General features: G+C 41.6%; 1 protein-coding gene across 1 annotated transcript in view; it reads right to left on the bottom strand.

The window, feature by feature from the left end:
• Positions 1-671: 671 nt before the first annotated feature.
• The window catches only part of LOC135220518 (L-2-hydroxyglutarate dehydrogenase, mitochondrial-like), an 86,091-nt gene continuing 66,487 nt past the window's right edge, over positions 672-20,275 (bottom strand). Inside the window, exon 9 of the mRNA XM_064257672.1 lies at positions 672-3,360. Coding sequence (XP_064113742.1) covers positions 3,106-3,360 — 255 coding nt within the window. The 3' untranslated portion in view covers positions 672-3,105. The remainder of the gene's footprint in view (positions 3,361-20,275) is intronic.

The following is a 20,275-nucleotide window of genomic DNA, read 5'->3' on the forward strand; positions in this document are numbered from 1 at the left end:
ATAACAAAGTTAAAAAATTTTTGTAACATTGATATTGCTCGCATTACAATCATAAAATTTTTAATTTAGTCCTGTTTGATTATTGTTACGCCTCAATCCACTGATCTCAACAAGTGATGAGGCCTGTGTGACACAACTATAGCATAGGAGTGGTGGTAACATGACCCACCTGGAACATAGTGTAGAGACAATACAATAATCTTGAAAATATTAATTTTATAGTTGTTATAAGAATATTAGGATTTTCATAAAAAAATAAAGTGATTATGTAGTGTCATATTTCTTAACCACTTAAAAAATAATGGTTAACTAACAAATATTTGCCAATTCAAAAACACTATTTTAATGCCAAGATTTTGATCCTTGGTCTAAGCTTGTTAGTTTTCTTTACCTGCCAAAAAAATACGTTTGAACAAAGCGAAAGCATCAAAATTCAAAGAAAACTTTTTGTAATTCTTATCCCTAGTTTGACAATTTTGTTATGATTGTAGAGCTGCTTATAATATGGTCTTTGAGTAGCATGTTAAGTGTGCCGGCATTGATGGGACTGCTAACCTTATCTTTGGCTTAGCAGTGTAATAAATAAAACAGTTCATATTACATAGTTTATAAATTATGCTAATGCATCTGAGATCATATTTATACTCACAGGGAAAACAGGAATAGTGGTGAATTTGCAAATTTATCAACATGTATGACATTGAAAAAAAAAAAAAAGGATGACACTAGTACTTGGCAACTGTTGCGCCGAGTCTGAGATTTTGGACGATACAAAAAGAATCATGTTCCATTACATCAGAGCATGCCTGTACTTATGAAACTAAAACCAATAGTGTGGAAAAGAACTGTGGCAACAAGTCCTCTTAAATCTAGTTTGTGGAAAATTTATAATTTAGATATCCTTTTTTTGGAAAATATATACAATGCCAGTTGTTAGCAAACACAAAAATAAACCTTAGAAAAAGGTAAGACATATATTCCAAATATAATTATATTTGGTTCATAATTACATGAAGTACTAAAAATAATGATAATACCATGAGTAATACAGGAGGGATGCATCGTAACCCCCCAAAAAAGTAAAGTAATAAAGATTGGAAATACATCATAGTAAGAAAGAAATAAAAAAAAGGAATTAGCTCACAGTTTAGATACTCATTTAAATGTCCTCATGAACATGTCACACAGGAAATACAGAAAACAGGACAAGTGTTCATTATTATAAATGAAACTGCAAAAAATAAAAGGGATAGCTAAAAGGAAGGCATATTGGGTAATTACAATAATTATACATAATTTTATCTTGATATAAGTTATAATATATAAAGTAAATATCTTCCATTTTCAATAAATTAGGTAGCTTTAAAAGTCATTTTTTTTGTATTGCACCGACACTTTAGGTAGATGTTTAAAATGCTAGCAAATTAAACAAAATGGATAAATATATCACTGAGCCTTTGGCATACTTATAAAACAGGTAGGTGGGCATCTGTAATTCCCAGTAAATGTGGCAGCTCCATGAAGGACATGGTAAATGCCATACATAATGAGGCTACATCAATGGAAGGGCAAATCTACATTGCCATAATGCTGGTTATGATTAACTAGCTGTGAACTGCTCTCCTGGTCTGTCACTACAGGGAACTAGGTATTTAAATTGAAGTTTTCACTGCTGTGGATATTCGATATGATTTCAACCCACAGCCACAAAAAGGCTAATCACATATTGTATAACATACCAGGGGCTATTTCTAAATAACAATTCTCATTAAGTTTCCAGCCCTTGAAAGGAGAGAGTGGTTAAGCACCTGCCAACTAAGTAGTATATAAAAGATATCTCCTCTAATATAATTTCATTTGATAACCCAAACAAAAAATATTAAAGCTAGGAAAATGGAGGCAATTATGATGGTTCTGATGCAAGCTGCAACTGAAGATTTACCTTCTTAATACACTTGTAGACTGGTAACAAAGGCTTTCTTCACATTTATTTTGCTTACCACCTTTATCCTTAAAATAATCAACATGAGCATAATGTACATTAAAAAAAACTTGTTCTTGTCAAGAATGAAAGTCAATATGTACTGGTTACCCTGTCCATAAAATAAAATTTTAAATCCACAAACTTAAAAACATATACACTATATATAAAATGCAGTTGGTTCCAACTTTATCTTCAATGATTGTTTATGTAATACAATACATACATACTCATCCACTTAAACAGTTTTACCTAGTTTTAATGTCCTATTTGACAGCAAATTATAGCTTTGGTCATCTGGTAAAAAAAAAAAAAAGGCTGAAGAATCCCTTCAAAATCAAATTAAAACAATCTCCTGAACTGTAATCACCACTCAAGTGACATAAATGTTACAAATCTAAGAAAATGCAGCAGCTGTTGTTTAAAAATAAAAACAATAAAGTTGAAGAGCTTTATATGTACCTAACTCATCAAAAGTGGTCTGATAAAAAACTTAGCAAAAGATGTCTAAGAAGGTTGGTGCTAATAAAATCTCATCACACCTTGATAATGACAAAAGATACTGAAGTATACTTGGTGCTAATAAAATTTCGTCATACCTTAATGATGACAAAAGATATTTAAATGGATTGTGCTAATAAATTTGCCATAACTTTGATATAGTATAATGCTTCCTCACTATTTGAGAACACGAAAACTTTTCTGACTCTTGATCTAGCTTCATCTGAACACAACACCTTGGTATAAAAAATACCAACTGCAAAATTTGAGTTGTAAAACCTAAAAGAATATTGTCATTGGTAAGCATAAAAGTTCCTATTAAAATACAACCTCCTTGAAATGCAAAACTTAATAGGCTACCTAGTGATTTCAAATAAAAAAAAAACTATATGCTGTTAATTTTGTGGATTTTTCTAGTTTTATATACTGTATATGTACATAGTTTTGGATCACATCCTTCTTAAAATCATTTTGTGCTAATTTCTATAAACTACACAACTTAAAATTCAACCTTTACTGTCATATTACTGTCCTGACAAGAACTACCTCTTAATTAAGACACAGAGAAATCCGTAGAATTCCTCCAATATAAATCTAAATATCACAGAATATCCTCTATGCGTCTAAGAAAAATCAAACTCTTGTTTACACTTATCTGCAATCATTTTTGCAATAGATAATGAAGACGTTGCCCCAGGTGAAGGAGCATTCCTGCAGTGTAAGATACGGGCTCCCAATTTGCAATTTAGCTCTCGGTGAAATACAAAGTCATCCTCAAGGCTTCCATCCCTATTCATGGCCTGTGCACGTACTCCTGATGGTCCACGGCTAATGTCAGCAGATGTAATTTCAGGAATGAACTTCTGGAGAGTTGACACCTGTCAATAACAAAAGATTAGGATGAATAAGGGGCATGCATGGAAGTATATATAAATATACACAAAGGAAAGTGGCTGCATGCAAAAAATATAAATACTTAATCTAAGATTTATTTTTTAAATACCTCTCCATTATATAACTTTTACCTTCATACCTGCTGTAATTCAACAGACTGAAACAAAAACTGAGAACACTCGGTTTTCTATGAATATCCATCTTCTAATCATATATACTTTCCCCACTCCCCAACAAGGGACACTTAGCCACTCAGTCTACATACTTCTGTCCACTTTGCTGTCCACTTTGAATGTGGGGAGGTAGGGAGGTCAATTTATAGTGGAGAGGTATTTAGAAAATAATTCTTAAATTACAGATTTATATTTTTGAAATTCACCTTACCTCTCTATTATAAAGCTGAATCCCATGTTTGAAAAAAGGAGGTGGGTAAAATGGAAATCAGCCAACCCTTTAAAGACTACTTAGTTACAAAATGTTTTTTACAAAAGCATTATGGTATGAGATCCCCATCATGAAGATACATAGTATCTTGGATCTCTAGAGGTTGGCCTCCTTCAGCAGGAGGGGTAGGATTACTGTACCAAAACCCTGCAGAGCCAACGATAGATAACTAAAAAGTACATATGTACAAAACAAAATGACAGACAGTCATTCTAATACTCAACACTGAGTACCGTCAAGCTTCCCAAAAACCACCACCAGGTTTATAAAGCAGTAAGCCAACAAAGGGTGGGTGGGGGGGGGGGGGTTGCCGATGTACAAGGTGAGTGTGGATGTTGATAATGTTATTAATGTAAAGCAACATTTTTTTATGGTCTAACAATGATAAGAATAGTTTTATATTGAAAAAATTAGTATGCATAAAATCAGGAATTAAGCACAGCAACATAAATTTTTTACAGCAATCTTCTTATTCAATAGAATCTTTAAAACATTAACCTAAAACCATGACTTTCTGGGGGAAAATTATAGTGTGGGTAAATAAAAAATTTTACCATAAAGAGAAAAATATACGTATACTACAGGCAGTTCCCGGGTTACGACGGGGGTTCTGTTCTAGAGACGCGTTGTAACCCGAAAATCATCGTATGCCGGAACATCATCAAAAATCCTAAGAAACCCTTACTTTTAATGCTTTCGGTGCATTCAAAACTCTGTAAACTGCATTCTTATTGCATTTTTCAATAAAAAGACCTTCAAATATTGATTATTTTGCATTTTTGGTGTCATATTTCTTGTGCCAGATCAGCATTGTAGGTGTCGTAACCCTGGAACATGCGTCGTAACCCTGGAACATGCGTCGTAACCCTGGAACATGCGTCGTAACCCTGGAAATAATTTCTGTTGAATATAATTGAAAAGCGCCTTAACCTCAGAACGTCGTAAGCTGAACCCGTCATAACCCGGGGACTGCCTTATATGTATAAATTCATTAAAACTCAATGGCATGAAATATCTAGCCTAAACATTTAATTTGATGTAAGTATAATAGTAATACACAGCACCACTTTACTGTAGTAAATCAGTACTAATTAACTTTGACAACTAATTACACAAAACTAACATTGGGTGGCATAGACCACTTTCGCACTACTATCTATGCACCGTTACTATCTTTATTCTGTAGCACAGGCAGTCCCCGGTTATCAGCAGACTCAGTTAATGGCGATCCAGTTTTATGGCACTTGTCTAGTGCCATAAAATCAGAGATCTATGGCACCATAACACCCCGAGTTCCAGTATCCTGGGGAGTACCTGTAATCGGTAGTTAATTTTGACTGCTAATTATTCAAAACTAACGTAAGGCAGGTTATACCACTTTCACACTGCACGCTTCATATCTCAGGATGAAGTACATGTTAATTTGACCAAATAACGGACATTTAGATATGGTAGTTTTCACTCGTCCTTATACATAAAATAATTTTCTGGGCTCAGCCGTGTCGCTCCGTGAAATGTGTCCTCTTTAGCACTATTTCTAGTAAAATATTGCTATAATACCAGAGAACTGCTAAATTGGACATGTCAGAAGTCTCTGACTCGCTCACCTAAATAAAAGGTGTCGGTATAGAACTGGGGCGAGTGTTAAACACTACCACAGCAACCCCTCCAATTAGCCTTTTCCTCATCAAAAGACCCTGAAAACGGGGAGCCGACCTATAGGTCACACCCAGCTACCCTGTTGAAGGGGACTGCGGCGTCATTCTTATCGATAGCCTCCCAGCGTTGCACGCTTTTTTATAGCTATCTGTTCTTTTTATTGGTTTCTTTATTCTTTTTCGTTATGGATCGTCAATCTGCCTCTTCACCCAAGTTAAGTACTGGTTCGCCCTTTTTCTGTATTTAGGGAGTGATTTTGCCTTTCGTTTTGCCTTTATTTAGGATTTTGTTAGGCGTCTCCTCCCGTAGCGAGCCGCCATTACGTCGTTCCCTTGTTTTGTACTAATTTCGAGCGGGCTTCAAACTACCAGTTTGCCTCAGTCACGGACGTTCTGTTGAAAGCCAAGCTCAAGGACATCAATCGAGTTTGGCGTTCGAAGGCAAATGCCAAGTGTCGAGACAAGTTCGCCCGGATACCTCTGATTCTCAGAAAACGCCTGCGCCCATGGACAAAGGCCGCCAACCTAGCCAAGGAGTTACCGTTGCAGTTTCCTCCCCCGTCCCTAGTGGTGCATACGGACGCATCGCTGACAGGTTGGGGAGGTTATTCACAGCACGAGAAGGTTCAGGGAACTTGGTCACCTCACTTCCAAACACTTCACATCAACATTCTGGAAGCTATGGCAGTGTTTCTGACTTTAAAAAAGCTCCGTCCTCCAAAGAAGACTCATATCAGGTTGGTCCTCGACAGTGCAGTAGTAGTACACTGTATAAACAGAGGTGGTTCAAAGTCAAGTCATGTGAACCACGTGATGATAGCAATCTTTTCTCTAGCAGCCAAGAACACCTGGCATCTGTCGGCTACTCACCTGGCAGGAGTCCACAATGTAGTGGCAGACGCCCTGTCTCGTCGGACTCCCTCTTGGAATCATAATGGTCAACTGGACCAAGAATCCTTCGAGAGAGTTTGCCAAAGAGTACCAGGTCTAGAAGTAGATCTGTTTGCCACAGAGGCAAACCACAAGCTGCCTTGTTACGTAGCCCCCAATCTGGACCCTCTGGCATACGCTACGGGCGCCCTGAGATAGATTGGAACCAGTGGACGAAGATCTATTTCCCTCCCTCCAGTGAACCTTCTCCTGAAGGTGCTGCACAAGTTGAGATCTTTCGAAGGTCAGGTGGCTCTCATAGCCCCTCACTGGCCCAAGAGCAACTGGTTTCCCCTTCTCCTGGAACTAGGTCTTCGCCCTCACCCTCTCCCGGACTTGAGACTATCGCAACAAGTTCAAACGAGGACTGTGTTCGATTCCTCAGGTCTTCACAAACCCTAACTTTATGGATTTCATGAAGTTTGCAGGTAAGAGAGTAGGCGACATTGATCCACAGAACTGTTGTTCTTGGAGTCAGACAAGAGAGATCTACGCTTTGCCAGTATGACTCAGCAGTTAAGAAATTGTCTTCGTTCCTCAGAGAATCAATATTAAAGTAATGACATTGAACGTGGCCATAACCTTCTTCAGGTCTTTGTTTGAACAAGGCTTGGCAGCTGCAACAATAACAACCACTAAGTCAGCTCTGAAAAAGATTTTTCTTCTCGGGTTTGGTATCAATCTAACCGAGTCTTATTTCACCTCTATCCCAAGGGCATGTGCACGTCTACGGCCCGTTCACAGACCGTCGTCAGTGTCATGGTTTCTTAATGATGTTCTTAGGTTAGCCTCGGAAACAGACAACTTCAAATGTGATTACCAACCATTTTGCGTAAACTCTGTTCTTATTGAGCTTCAGGTGCCAGAAATATCAAGAGCTGTCATCTTTATCTAGAGATGAAGCGCATATTGAGTTCCTTTCCTCGGGGGACGTGTTGCTTTCGCCAAATAAGCAATTTCTAGCTAAGAATGAAGACCCCTTGATGAGGTGGTCTCCATGGAAGATTGTCCCGCTTCCGCAGGATCCATCGTTATGTCCTGTTAAAACTCTTAAGGACTATTTATCTAGGACGTCTACCTATTCCGAAGGCCCCCTTTTCATTAGAAAAGATGGAGGTACACTATCTCTAAAAGGCATTAGGCAGCAGATTTATATTTTATCAAGAAAGCCAGCCCAGGGTCATTCCCCAAGGTGCATGACATTCGGGCAATAGCAACTTCTGTTAACTTCTTCAAATATATGGACTTTGATGATCTGAGAAGTATACTGGTTGGAAGTCACCGTTGGTTTTCAAAAAGCACTACCTTAAGTCTTTAGAGGATCTTAAATATCATGCAATAGCTGCAGGAAGGCCAGTGTCTCCTACTGCTACATCATTATAGTACCGTCCTTGTGTCATATGAATCTTTTCAATTATGCCAGCCTCATTAACATTTTACCTACCTCAGCAAATGCCTTAGCTATTAGAATAAGTGTACAATCGTGTATAGTTTTACGTACATACAAATTATCTGTAATTATTTTATTATGTATGTGACTTGTTGCAAATGTTGCCACATGTTTTGGCTATATAGTATATTTTGTAAATAAATTGTATTTTTTCCAATTCTAAACTATTTTATTATTTCCTTTGATTTCATTAATATGATTTTTCCTTTCAGGATAGTATAGCTTGGTGTTTCTCTGGTACAATTTCATGGAGCGACACGGCTGAGCCCAGAAAAGGGATTTTGATGTAGGAAAAATCTATTTCTGGGCGAGGAAGCCGTGTCGCCCAGTGAAATCCCCCCCTTTTTTCCTTTTTTTTTTTTCCCGCCCCTTGCTGTGCACCAAGCTTCTTTGCTATCGATAAGTATGACGCCGCAGTCCCCTTCAACAGGGTAGCTGGGTGTGACCTATAGGTCGGCTCCCCGTTTTCAGGGTCTTTTGATGAGGAAAAGGCTAATTGGAGGGGTTGCTGTGGTAGTGTTTAACACTCGCCCCAGTTCTATACCGACACCTTTTATTTAGGTGAGCGAGTCAGAGACTTCTGACATGTCCAATTTAGCAGTTCTCTGGTATTATAGCAATATTTTACTAGAAATAGTGCTAAAGAGGACACATTTCACTGGGCGACACGGCTTCCTCGCCCAGAAATAGATTTTTCCTACGTCAAAATCCCTTAATTCTCTCTCTAATAGACTTAATCTATTTGAGTGCACTTTAATTGCCCTTATATGGCATAAAGCACATTGCCTTCACATAAGATTCAGTCTGCATTTACAAACCTGGGAAGGGAAATGCCTCAAAATAAATATTTTTGCTCTCAAGCTAAGTCAGGAACAAAAGACTTGTATGAATCTTCAATGCAAAAGCCAACATTCCACAACGCTCAGAATTCCCTTACCATTTCACAGGTCCTAGGGCTACCAAGAGAGGGTTCAATTGCTTCAAGAGGCTTTTACTAATGACTCCAACAGCTTTGGAGGCCAAAACTAAACCAATCAAGGTTCCCCCACAAGGAGCTATGGTGTATCAGGTAAATTAATTACATATAGGATGTCAAAGAACTAAAATTTCTAATAGCTGCCACAGACAACATTTAGAGTAACTAGAAAATTAAGGACTTAATGAAGTGCCTTTAGAAGTGCATGATCAGGAAATACCCCCAGCCCAACTCCAGAAGAGAGAATCAAACCACTGCCTCTGAAAACATTAGTAGTTGAACCTCTTGCAAGCTTCCAGATAGATCCTCAGTCCACACCAAACAAACCTCATCTAGCGCAAGATGGTTATGGTCTCGATGTAAACACCAGAATCAAGTGGAGGCTTAGAAAACTTCTGCATGTAGAAGTTCTAGTTGAAGTTTCTAATAGAATAAGTTAGGGATATCTACTGCAGAGGCAAAAGAACCAAAAACCAATCTTCCTATAGCCACCAAGGAACTAATAGGAACAGCCCATATTCCTTGGATCCTCTAAACTTGACTGTATCCCATTACTATCCCACTTCCACTAAACTTCCCATTACTATCCCACTTCCACTAAACTTGATTAGTATCCCTCTTCCAATCATAAAATGGGAGATGTAAGGGTTCATAACCATCTAAAACTGCTGATAAAACACCTGCCAAATCAATCAGAAGACCTGGAAGTGGAAGTAAAAGATTGGCAACTTTCTTCTCCAAGTCACAAATATGCCTACGTTCGTATTTATTGCAGCTCTTATAGAAACTGACATAGCTGAAGAGTCAGAGACCATTCTGTAGACAATAAAATTCCTCCTGTTTAGCCGGGCTTGGCACATTGTTCCTATCCAGAATGTTCCAAGGGAATGCCACAACCTTCCCAGCTTCTGTCCAAAAAATGGTCTTTCATATATTGAGTAAAAGGAACAAACAATAATATCAACATCTAGTTGGATAAAAATTATTTAGTTACATATATATACATATAGTATATATGTAAGTATACTCAGCAACTTATACATTAATAAACCTTGAAGTTCCTCTGACTGCTAAGAATTTGGGATAATGGGTGTAACGGAACTCTTCCGATACCGGATAAACTGCCAAAATTCTATATCTTCCACAACTGTGTCCTAAATGCACACAGAGGCATCTAAAAGACAGCATCCTTCTTCCCATGAGAGATTAAATCAACATCAAATCTGATAAAGACCACCTGCTGACCCATGTTTAGGTAACAGAAAAGAACCCAAGACTGATTCTTGCCAGGTCAAAAACTTCCCCCAACATAACCTTTCTGGGCTCAGCTCGTGTTGGCCTATGAAAGTATCCTTAATATCATTCTTTCTAGGCAAAATTAATCTAAAATTACCAGAGAAAAACAAAATTAAAAAAATGTCAGTAAAACTGACTCGCTCACTCTATAAAATAAGAAGTTGTACGGTATGAAGAATCGGGGTCGAGTGGTTGATCACTACCACGAGTCATTCACCATTTAGACCTTCCAATCTAAAATCCCCACCAGAGAGAGCTGATACGAAAGGGTGATGCGGCCGCTGCTACTACTACTACTACTGACGCCACGGACAGCAGCGCCCCTAGCGGTCATCCTTAATCGTTTAGGACGTACACGTTGAGTGCATTTTTCTCTCGTGCCGTGTTTTCTTCGGATTTCCACTCTAATTCATCATGGAACGTGCTGCCATCGCATCGGCTAAGTTAAGTGCCTCATAAGTAGTATTTTACCGTGTTTTAGTCTTCCAGGGACCAGTATTTTCCTTCTTAATAGGTCATATACGGTCTCCCGGTTGACTCGTGGCGGTGGCATGCCGCCTCGTGTTAAGATTTCCCGGTCTCCCATACTGGGACATCTTATACTTATGGGCTTACTATATCACGTTCATCGTTTATTACATCGTTTTTATAGTTAGGACAGCCCTTTTACCATTTCTCTTAGTTTGGTATTTAGGGCTATTCTGTGTTTCTGGCCCAGCATCCCGGCTCTTGCTCTTCATCGGCTATCGCTGGCTCCGAGTAGTCAACTGTTCCTCGGAACAGTTTGCCTCCTCCTGGGCTTCTTTTTCTTTTACTAAAAGTGTCTTATCCCTCTTTTACGATGTATTATTGTTTTTATTTAGGGTGTTAGGCTAGCCTAGGTGCATGTCCCATGTGTTTGGTACAGTCTGGTTCAACGGTGGCCCTTCCAGGTGTGTTGCTATCGCGGCTTAGGCCACTTGCGGTCACGTGTTCCATAGCACCTTACCCTTCCCCTTCCCTCCCTACCAGGTATAGGGAGGGGTCTGGGGGACTCCTTGGTTACCATGACAACCACAGTAGCCTTCCTCCCTCTTTCTCTGAGGAGGCCAGGAGCTCCCTCCCAGCTGGGGTATAGGGCGACCACTTGTCTCGGGTACCGGGTCACCGAGCGGGTAGTTGTAGGGACGGGGAGGGTAGGCACCCCCCCCCTCTCTCTCTCCCGCCGCGTTACGCCGGGAACCCCCCTATTGCTCAGTCCCCCCCACCCTACCCCTACTGTAATGAACGGAGCCTCCGCTGCAGCCGGGGCCCCGTTTGGGTTATAGTTCGTCTGGGCTCCGCCAGCGGGCGGGGTGGTCATTACTAGTGGTCTGTTGCTTGCCTACTATATCCTCTTTTTTCCGCTACCGGAGGAGAGCTTGCTTCTTACCCGGGCACTCTTCTAGTAGACGGGGAAAAAATTTATATATTTCGTTGCAAATATAAGGATGTACCCTAATTTTACGGTGAATTTTAGTTTTAATTATTTTTGTGTGTACCATCTCCGTCGTTCTCCGTCGTGGTTTCATGGCTCACCACCACACCTGGTTGGATATTTTCTCCTGTCTCCGGCGTAGCCTTAGACAACTCCAACCGCCTAGTTACCACACGTATTATGGCGGGGTCTGGTTTAATCTAACTTCACGCTCCGTCATGCAGCGGAGCAATTGTTAGGCTGTAAGTGTGCTCCTGATACTTATGTATCTTTCCACTTACAGGCTACCAACTGTCAGGTCCTGGGGTGTAACGCGACGCTTTACGACCCCTGCGCCCACGAGGAGTGCAGGACTCACGCCCCGTGTGCCACGACCCACAATGGTATGATCGTCTGGCACCCAGAAGCCTGCACCATATGCTACGACCTTGTCAGTCAGCTGTTGGGGGGGGTAAGTCTACTTTTAGACTTCTTGGTCGTATCACTAATATCACTTAGTTATAAGCTTGTTAAACCCCGTCCCCGCCGCTAGAAGCTTCATTTCGCCTTCTCTTTCAGGCTGCCGCCGTGAAGGAAGTCGCCTTAGCAACCCTGAAAGGCTTTGGGTGGGTGGCTTCGGGAAGAACGCCGCCAAGGGCCAGCCATACATCCTAGATAAGAAGCTGGCCGTTCAGATCTTCCCCGGCGGCAAGTCACCGGTTATGTTGATGCCCTATCTTGGCAGCCCCTCTCATAGCTTCCATACAGCAGGAGGTGCAGCAGGCGTTCGGGTCCGCGTCCACGCAGGAGCCGGTCCCAGACGTCGCGAACTTGGACCTGAACATCGAACCTATGGCGGTAGGGGCAGAGGATTTGTTGGTTGAGGTAGATGTGTCGGGCGCCCAAGGTCTTTCCTTGGGCGCTCCTGGATCTTCTTCTCCTGTCCCTTCTACTGCTTCTTTCCAAGGCTTTACGGGATCTGAGATCCCTACCTGCTCTCCCGCGTCTCTCTGTACCCCCTACACCCGAAGGTGCGGGAGGCAGAGAGAAACAGAAGACCCTTCACAAGACGACTTCTAAGAAGTCGTCGTCGTCTTCTTCAGCAAAAGAAGTCTTCGACTTCCTATGCTGACGCGGTGAAGGCAAAGCCGAGCTCTTCGTACTCTAAGAGCTCTAGAGCAAGGCTTCTAAGGAGAAGGCTCGCGCTCCAGCCGAGCCAACGCCTTCTCCGGCCTCCACCGCATCCACTCCGGCAACGCCGGTTGGAGTGGCGGGACCAGGCTCCTTTGATCCCACCGCCTTCTCGGCAGTGGTGATGCAACAAGTGGGAGAGATGGTTGGCTCGCAGGTCTCCGCCCTCGGAACCAGGTTTGAACAGATGTTTGCGCAGCTGTCAAACACCCTCAGTCAGTCGGCCAATCCATCCAGGATCTCTCTAACAGAGGTTAGAGAGAATGAGGACCGTGTAGCTGGGCTTTCTCAGGTTCCTCAGCCAATCTCCCCCGTAGCAGGTACTGGCATTCTTCAGCTACCTCCATATGAGTCCCTACCAGCCTTCTCCATGGATAACCCATGGAGAGTGGCCGCTTACGCTCCATTCAAGGACGGCATGATCTCTGTCCCGGAGTGTGGAACTCGAAGGATTGAGGACTTCGAGTTTTATCCTCCCTGGATTGACTCAGCCTTTCATTGGATATGCTAGGCTGACCGTGGCTGCCCTCACTAGAGGAGGACAAGATTTTCCCGAGAAAAGCGTGCTGTATAGTAGGGAGCACGCACAGCGGGAATTGGTTCACTGCCTAGAGGACTGGGAGTGTACCAACACTAAGCTCCAGGCTTTCAAGAGTCCTTTCACTATTTTTTGCGACGGAGGAGGAGGCTTCTCTTCCGTTCGCTACCAAATAGGTGGAAGCGACTCTTCAGGCAGTCCTCAAGGATGAGCCATGCCACAGCTGAGGGAAGCTGAATCTACTTTCTTCTCCGCTCTTCCCAGCCTTTGGAGAATTGTGGGAGAACTTGCCTGCCACGTTCACGATTGGTAAGCTTAAGCCAGACTGCGCAATGGACCAGTTTGGCGAGAAGCTTCCAAGGCTGCCTGATACTTTGATTCAGGCAGAGTTCGATGCTCGAACTAGGTTTGGGAGGTCCCTCAACTCACTGATTATCACGGAAATGGCGGCCCTGTCTTATGGCACAGAACCGCTATTCAAGATTCTGGCCAAGTCTCAGCTCCAGACAGTTCAGACGGATGCTTTCGACTTCTTCCAAGCTAGGAGGAACTGCCGAAAGCACGTTCTGCAGGAGGCCACTATTAGGCACGAGCCTAATAGACTCCTGGCTTCCAGCATGTGGGGGGCGGACCTCTTCCCAGAGTCCGCTGTGAACGAGGTGCACCACGAGGCTGCTAGGCTCAACCAGAGCCTTAGGGCTAGGTGGGGCATCTCTTCTAAGAGGAAGCAAGAAACCGCCCCTGCTGCTGGTAAGAAACTTAAGAAGTCTGGCAGAAGGTTCCAGCCTTACCAGAAACAACAGCAGCAACAGGCAGTTTGTTCAGGCCGTCCCATTACCCAACAGGGACAGCCATCGCTTCTTTGAAACAGGCCCAACCCATCCTCCTGTTGTCCCCTCAGTCTCAACCCTCAACCTCCTACGCAGTCTCGCCGGCCTTCAACTCTATGTATGAAGCCAGGCTTACCCAGCCTTTATTAGGTTTTCTAGAGGTTAGCAGGGCGAGGGGCCACTTTCGCCAGCGTGGCACAGGGAGAGCTGCAAGGCAATTCAGAGGAGGGCGCGGAGGTCAACCCGCCCAACAACAGTGAGGCTCCCCAGGTGGGAGGAGGCTGTTCCTCTCCGTCACAGGTGGGGGTTCAGCAAATGGGCACAGAGCATCGTGTCCAAGGGATTGGGTTGGAGTTGGATCAAAGATCCCCCTCCAATCAAATCATTTTATCAGGAACCATCAAAGGAATTGACAGATTATGCGGAGGAACTCCTTCAGAAAGGAGCTATTGCGAGAGTCAAGCATCTAAAATTTCAAGTCGCTTATTCAGCGTGCCAAAGAAAGGCTCAACAAAAAGAAGGGTAATAATCTTAGACTTGTCAAAGCTAAACTCTTTCATTCGTTGCGACAAGTTCAAAATGCTTACCATCTCGCAGGTAAGGACTTACTTCCCCGTGGGGCCGTCACATCCTCCATCGATCTTACAGACGCATACTCATCATTCCCTATAGCCAGGCACTTCCCGTCCATTCCTAGGCTTCAAACTAGGAAATCAGACGGTTCTCATTCAAGTGATGCCCTTCGGTCCTGAATGTAGCCCCCAGGTAGGTTTTCACGGAAATAAGCAGCGTGGTAGTTCAACAGTTGAGAACTCAAGGGATAATGGTAGCAGCATACCTCGACGATTGGTTGATCTGGGCACCAACGGTCGAGGAATGTCTCAAAGCCACAAAAAAGGTAGTTCAATTTCTGGAACATCTGGGGTTCCAGATAAACAAGACGAAATCCAGACTTACTCCAGAGTCTCGTTTTCAGTGGCTAGGAATCCAATGGATTTGTCTTCCCACAATCTGTCAATTCCGGTGGTCAAAAGGAAAGAAATAGCCAAGTCTGTGAAACAATTTCTCAAATGCAAACAAACATCAAGGAGAAACCAGGAAAGAATCCTAGGTTCTCTTCAGTTTGCCTCAGTGACAGACATCCTCCTGAAAGCAAAGCTGAAAGATATAAATCGAGCTTGGCGATCGAGAGCAAACGCCAAATCTCGAGACAAGTTGTCAGTAATTCCATAGATCCTTCGCAATCAGCTCTGTCCATGGACAAAAGTGAAGAACCTGGCCAAATTAGTACCCCTTCAATATCCCCTTCCAGTGTTAACCATTCACACGGATGCCTCCCTGTCCGGGTGGGGGGGATATTCTCAATTCAAGCAAGTTCAGGGGACTTGGTCAGTTCAGTTCCGCCAGCTTCACATAAACTTCCTGGAAGCAATGGCAGTATTTCTTACCCTGAAGAGACTTCTTCCCCCGAAGAAGTCTCATCTAAGACTAGTTTTGGACAGTGCAGAGGTAGTTCATTGCATCAACAGAGGAGGGTCCAAATCCAAACACGTGAATCATGTCATGATAGCCATCTTTGCCCTAGCAGACAAACACAGATGGCATCTGTCCGCCACTCACCTGGCGGGGGTAAGAAATGTGATAGCAGACGCTTTGTCCCGGTCAGTCCCTCTGGAATCAGAATGGTCCCTGGACGACAGGTCATTTCCAGTGGATATGCCGGAGAGTCCCAGTTCTCCAAGTGGATCTCTTCGCCTCACAAGCGAACCACAAGCTCCCTTGCTATGTGCCCCCAACCTGGACCCTCTGGCTTATGCCACGGACTGCCCTGTCGTTAGATTGGAATCAGTGGAGAAAAATTTATGTTTTTCCTCCAGTGAATCTTCTTTGAAAGTCTTGAGCAAGCTGAGGACTTTCAAGGGACTAGTAGCTCTGATTGCTCCAGACTGGCCCAAGAGCAACTGGTATCCTCTGCTTCTGGAATTGGGTCTCCGACCTCAACGGATTCCCAATCCCAAGCTGTCACAATCAGTACAAATGAGGACTGTGTTCGCTTCCTCAGGAATTCTTCAGACCCTAACTTTATGGACTTCATGAAGTTTGCAGCTAACAAAGATGCTAACATTGATCCACAAAACATCCTCTTCCTAGAATCAGATAAAAGAGAGTCAACTATTAGACAATATGACTCAGCTGTTAAAAAATTAGCATCCTTCCTGAAAGAATCAAACTCTACAACCATGACAGTTAACTTAGCTATATCCTTTTTCAGATCCTTGTTTGAAAAAGGTTTAGCAGCTAGCACTATTACTACTCATAAATCGGCTTTGAAGAAGATCTTTCAGATCTAACAGAATCTTACTTTACGTCTATTCCTAAAGCCTGTGCTAGACTTAGACCTTCTCAAAGGCCTACTGCAGTTTCATGGTTCTTAAATGATGTCCTCAAACTAGCCTCAGATACTGACAACTCGTCTTGTACATTCATAATGCTTCTTAGAAAGACGTTATTCTTATTAAGCCTAGCTTCAGGAGCCAGAATTTCAGAACTGTCGGCTCTATCCAGAGATGCGGCTCATGTGGAATTCCTCCCCTCAGGAGAAGTTCTACTTGCGCTGGATCGTAGTTTTTTGGCTAAAAATGAGGATCCTCTTGCAAGGTGGGCTCCTTGGAAAGTCATCCCACTTCCGCAAGATCCTTCTCTCTGCCCCCAGTATCAACTTTAAGAGCCTTCTATCTCGTACATCCTCAAGATCCTCAGGTTCTCTCTTTATGAGAGAAAAAGGTGGTACTTTATCAGTGAAAGGAATTAGACAACAGATCCTTTACTTCATTAAACAAGCCAATCCTGATTCATTTCCAAAAAGCACATGACATCAGAGGAGTAGCCACCTCAATTAATTACTTCCAACATATGAACTTTGAGGATCTTAAAAAGTATACTGGATGGAAATCTCCGACAGTCTTTAAACGTCATTACCTAAAGTCCTTGGAATCTTTAAAATTTTCTGCAGTAGCAGCGGGAAACATTGTTTCTCCTGATACTGTATAGTAGTCGTAGTATAGATCCAGGTCTCCTTTCTACCTACCTCGTCCAACATGCCTCACCCTATTGCCATGCTACTCGGATACTCTAGCCTTAGCCGCTGGAATCATATTGGTGGATTGTCCCTTATTTTTTTGTTGGGACATCCACACTATGTACTTATAATGTACTTCAGTGTTCCTACCCTTATTTTTATGCTAGGGTAGAACACAATGTGTTTGTATATTATGTAAATATCTTACTTAAGTGAACTCATTTTTTGTTATTGTGCCATTACATTACTGGATATTACTATGTTTAATATAAGTTAATTTTTAAGTACTTTATATTGTTTGCTTTCTTTATCATGTCATTGTTTAGGATAAGTTAGCTTTAGTACTTTGTTTGTATACTGTAATGGCCCTGATTCACTTATATTATATATCTCTTTTTTACAACTGATTTTCATTTGTCCTTATTCCCATCTTCTGTTTCTCTGGTACTCTTTCATAGGCCGACACGAGCTGAGCCCAGAAAAGGGATTTTGACGTAGGAAAAATCTATTTCTGGGTGATTGGCTCGTGTCGCCCTATGAAACCCACCCTGTCTTCTTTTATCCCACCCTGCAGGACAAGATGTCATAGATTAAGGATGACCGCTAGGGGCGCTGCTGTCCGTGGTGTCAGTAGTAGTAGTAGTAGCGGCCGCATCACCCTTTCGTATCAGCTCTCTCTGGTGGGGATTTTAGATTGGAAGGTCTTAATGGTGAATGACTCGTGGTAGTGATCACACTCGCCCCTATTCTCATACCGACACTTCTTTTATAGAGTGAGCGAGTCAGTTTTTTACTGACATTTTCTTATTTTGTTTTTTCTCTGTAATTTTAGATTAATTTTTGCCTAGAAAAGAATGATATTAAGGATACTTTCATAGGGCGACACGAGCCAATCACCCAGAAATAGATTTTTCCTACGTCAAAATCCCTTTTATAAGACCTTTGTGTTTTAGCTCAGAAAAAAAAAAAAAAACTACCTATAAAGGTCTGAAAACCTCTGAGAAGCGATCACCTGGATTAGACGCAGCAAATAAAGGCAAAAATTTCCCAACAAGAAAACCCTGAAAAGTGAGAATATCTTTCTTCAATCCAAAAATAAAAAACCTGTACAAGAACTAGTCCTGCCCACAATGTTACTTTCAGGTTTGGAAAGAGATCATTAGAATACGAATTAGCTCTCTCTCTCAATAATATATAAGACAACCAGCTTGAGAAGGGCCATTGTTAGACTCAGAGGTCTGGTTAAACTAATAAAGAATTACTCCATCCTGTCCAATCTAATGCCCTGAATCGATGGAAAACTCATTTGGAGTAACAGAATAAAGAGAAGCAGAAGACCTAACCAGTTACTAAATGAGGAAGCTGACAAGGCATGCATCCCTTTAAACTCAAGTCTTACAAGTACAGGCATTCCACAGTTATCAACGATCTGGTTTTATGGTGCTTGTTTAGTGACGAAACAAGCCAATTTCTGGTTATCAGCGCCCATAATAGCATATTGGCGGCAAAACATACCTAAGCAGAGGCATCATTAAACTAATTAGCGGCAGCCAAAATCCAGTTATTACAGATTTTTGCCGATCATCAAGCCGTTGGAACAGAACCCCCCGCTGATAACTGGGGGCTGCCTCTATTATCCTCTTTAGTTGTTCTTTCTGTTCACGATCAATTACCTCATTTCGTTCAACTACATTTCATATAGTTACCCAATTATAACCTTTCCCTCAGCAACAACATATCATGAGGGTCAATAAAACTGGAATACTAATGCCTATTATAGCAACTCTTACCTTACAGGTTCTTATTGAACGAATATTAACAAATTCAAAGATCATCGAAAAACAAATTCACACAAAAACTGAGTATAATAACAATCTCTCAATCTCCAACTGAAACCAGTGGCAGAAGTAGACTGACCTGGTATGAGTATTTGTACCTAACAGTACCCTGGTGGGGGGTGAAGGGAGTAGATGGATAGAAGACAGATATTCATAGAAAACCGTGTGTTCTCATTTTTTGTTTCAACTGCTGAACTACTGCTGGTGCAGAAGTAAAAGCTATGTAATGGAGAGTGAGGTTCATTTAAAAACACCTACCTAAACAATTGCAGTTTACTACTAAGAAAACATCGCCAGAATGAGTTAAAGGCATCTTGTTAATAAAACTGAAAAAAAACCACATAAGCTGCAACCTGAAACACTACGTTTAACTCACAACAGTACCCTTTCCCTTAGTCTTGAATGACAAGATGTATATATTCTTTATCATTGTCATTAGTATTAATATCAAGTAATTCAATACAACTATAAGTTCAAGTACTATGGGACCTGACAAGCTTGCCTGAGATTTGGATTTACCTAAAAATACTATACTGTGCTTGGTAAATTACACCTTAAAATATTGATAACTGGATGAATAAAAAGTAATGATGTTGACAACAAAATTTCATGAAGTTGCCATCAATTATTAGTTATTTTTTGGATACAATTTTAAGTCCCAAGAAAAACTCATGTTCTCAAGGAACCTAATGTATGTCATACAGTATGGACATTATGTACTCAATTCAAGATACCCAAAAAAAACTCAGTTCAAACTGTGCATCCTTGCACGTACTTCATCTCTGGATCTCTTTATACTGCTATCCAACCATTCCAGCTCCCTCTTTCCAGTATCTTAAGTACTGAATGCCTAGTACTTGGCTTTATAGCCTAAATCTCATGTTTTTCAACTCAAATATAATAGTATCACTTCAACATGCTCAATATATCCCAAGAAATTATCAAAAGCATCACTCAACATGTCTGTTATTCACTGTAATGATTTTATATATGCATAATATTCAGGTATGGTACAGTAATTAAAATATATAATACAGTGTGGCCCTTCCTATTCACAGTTCTGGGTTTCCAACTTCACCTATTTGCAGATTTTTCTGTGGAACATATAGTATCTATATTATTCACTGAAAATTTACCTATTGGCAGAATTTTTTCATAGAGAAATATTCACTAATTACTTTATTTTCATATCATTTATTGGCACCAATGGTAGACAAGAACCATAAAACCAGAT

The sequence above is a fragment of the Macrobrachium nipponense genome, chromosome 2 (assembly GCF_015104395.2).
Source record: "Macrobrachium nipponense isolate FS-2020 chromosome 2, ASM1510439v2, whole genome shotgun sequence".
NCBI classification, from domain to species: Eukaryota; Metazoa; Arthropoda; class Malacostraca; order Decapoda; family Palaemonidae; genus Macrobrachium; species Macrobrachium nipponense.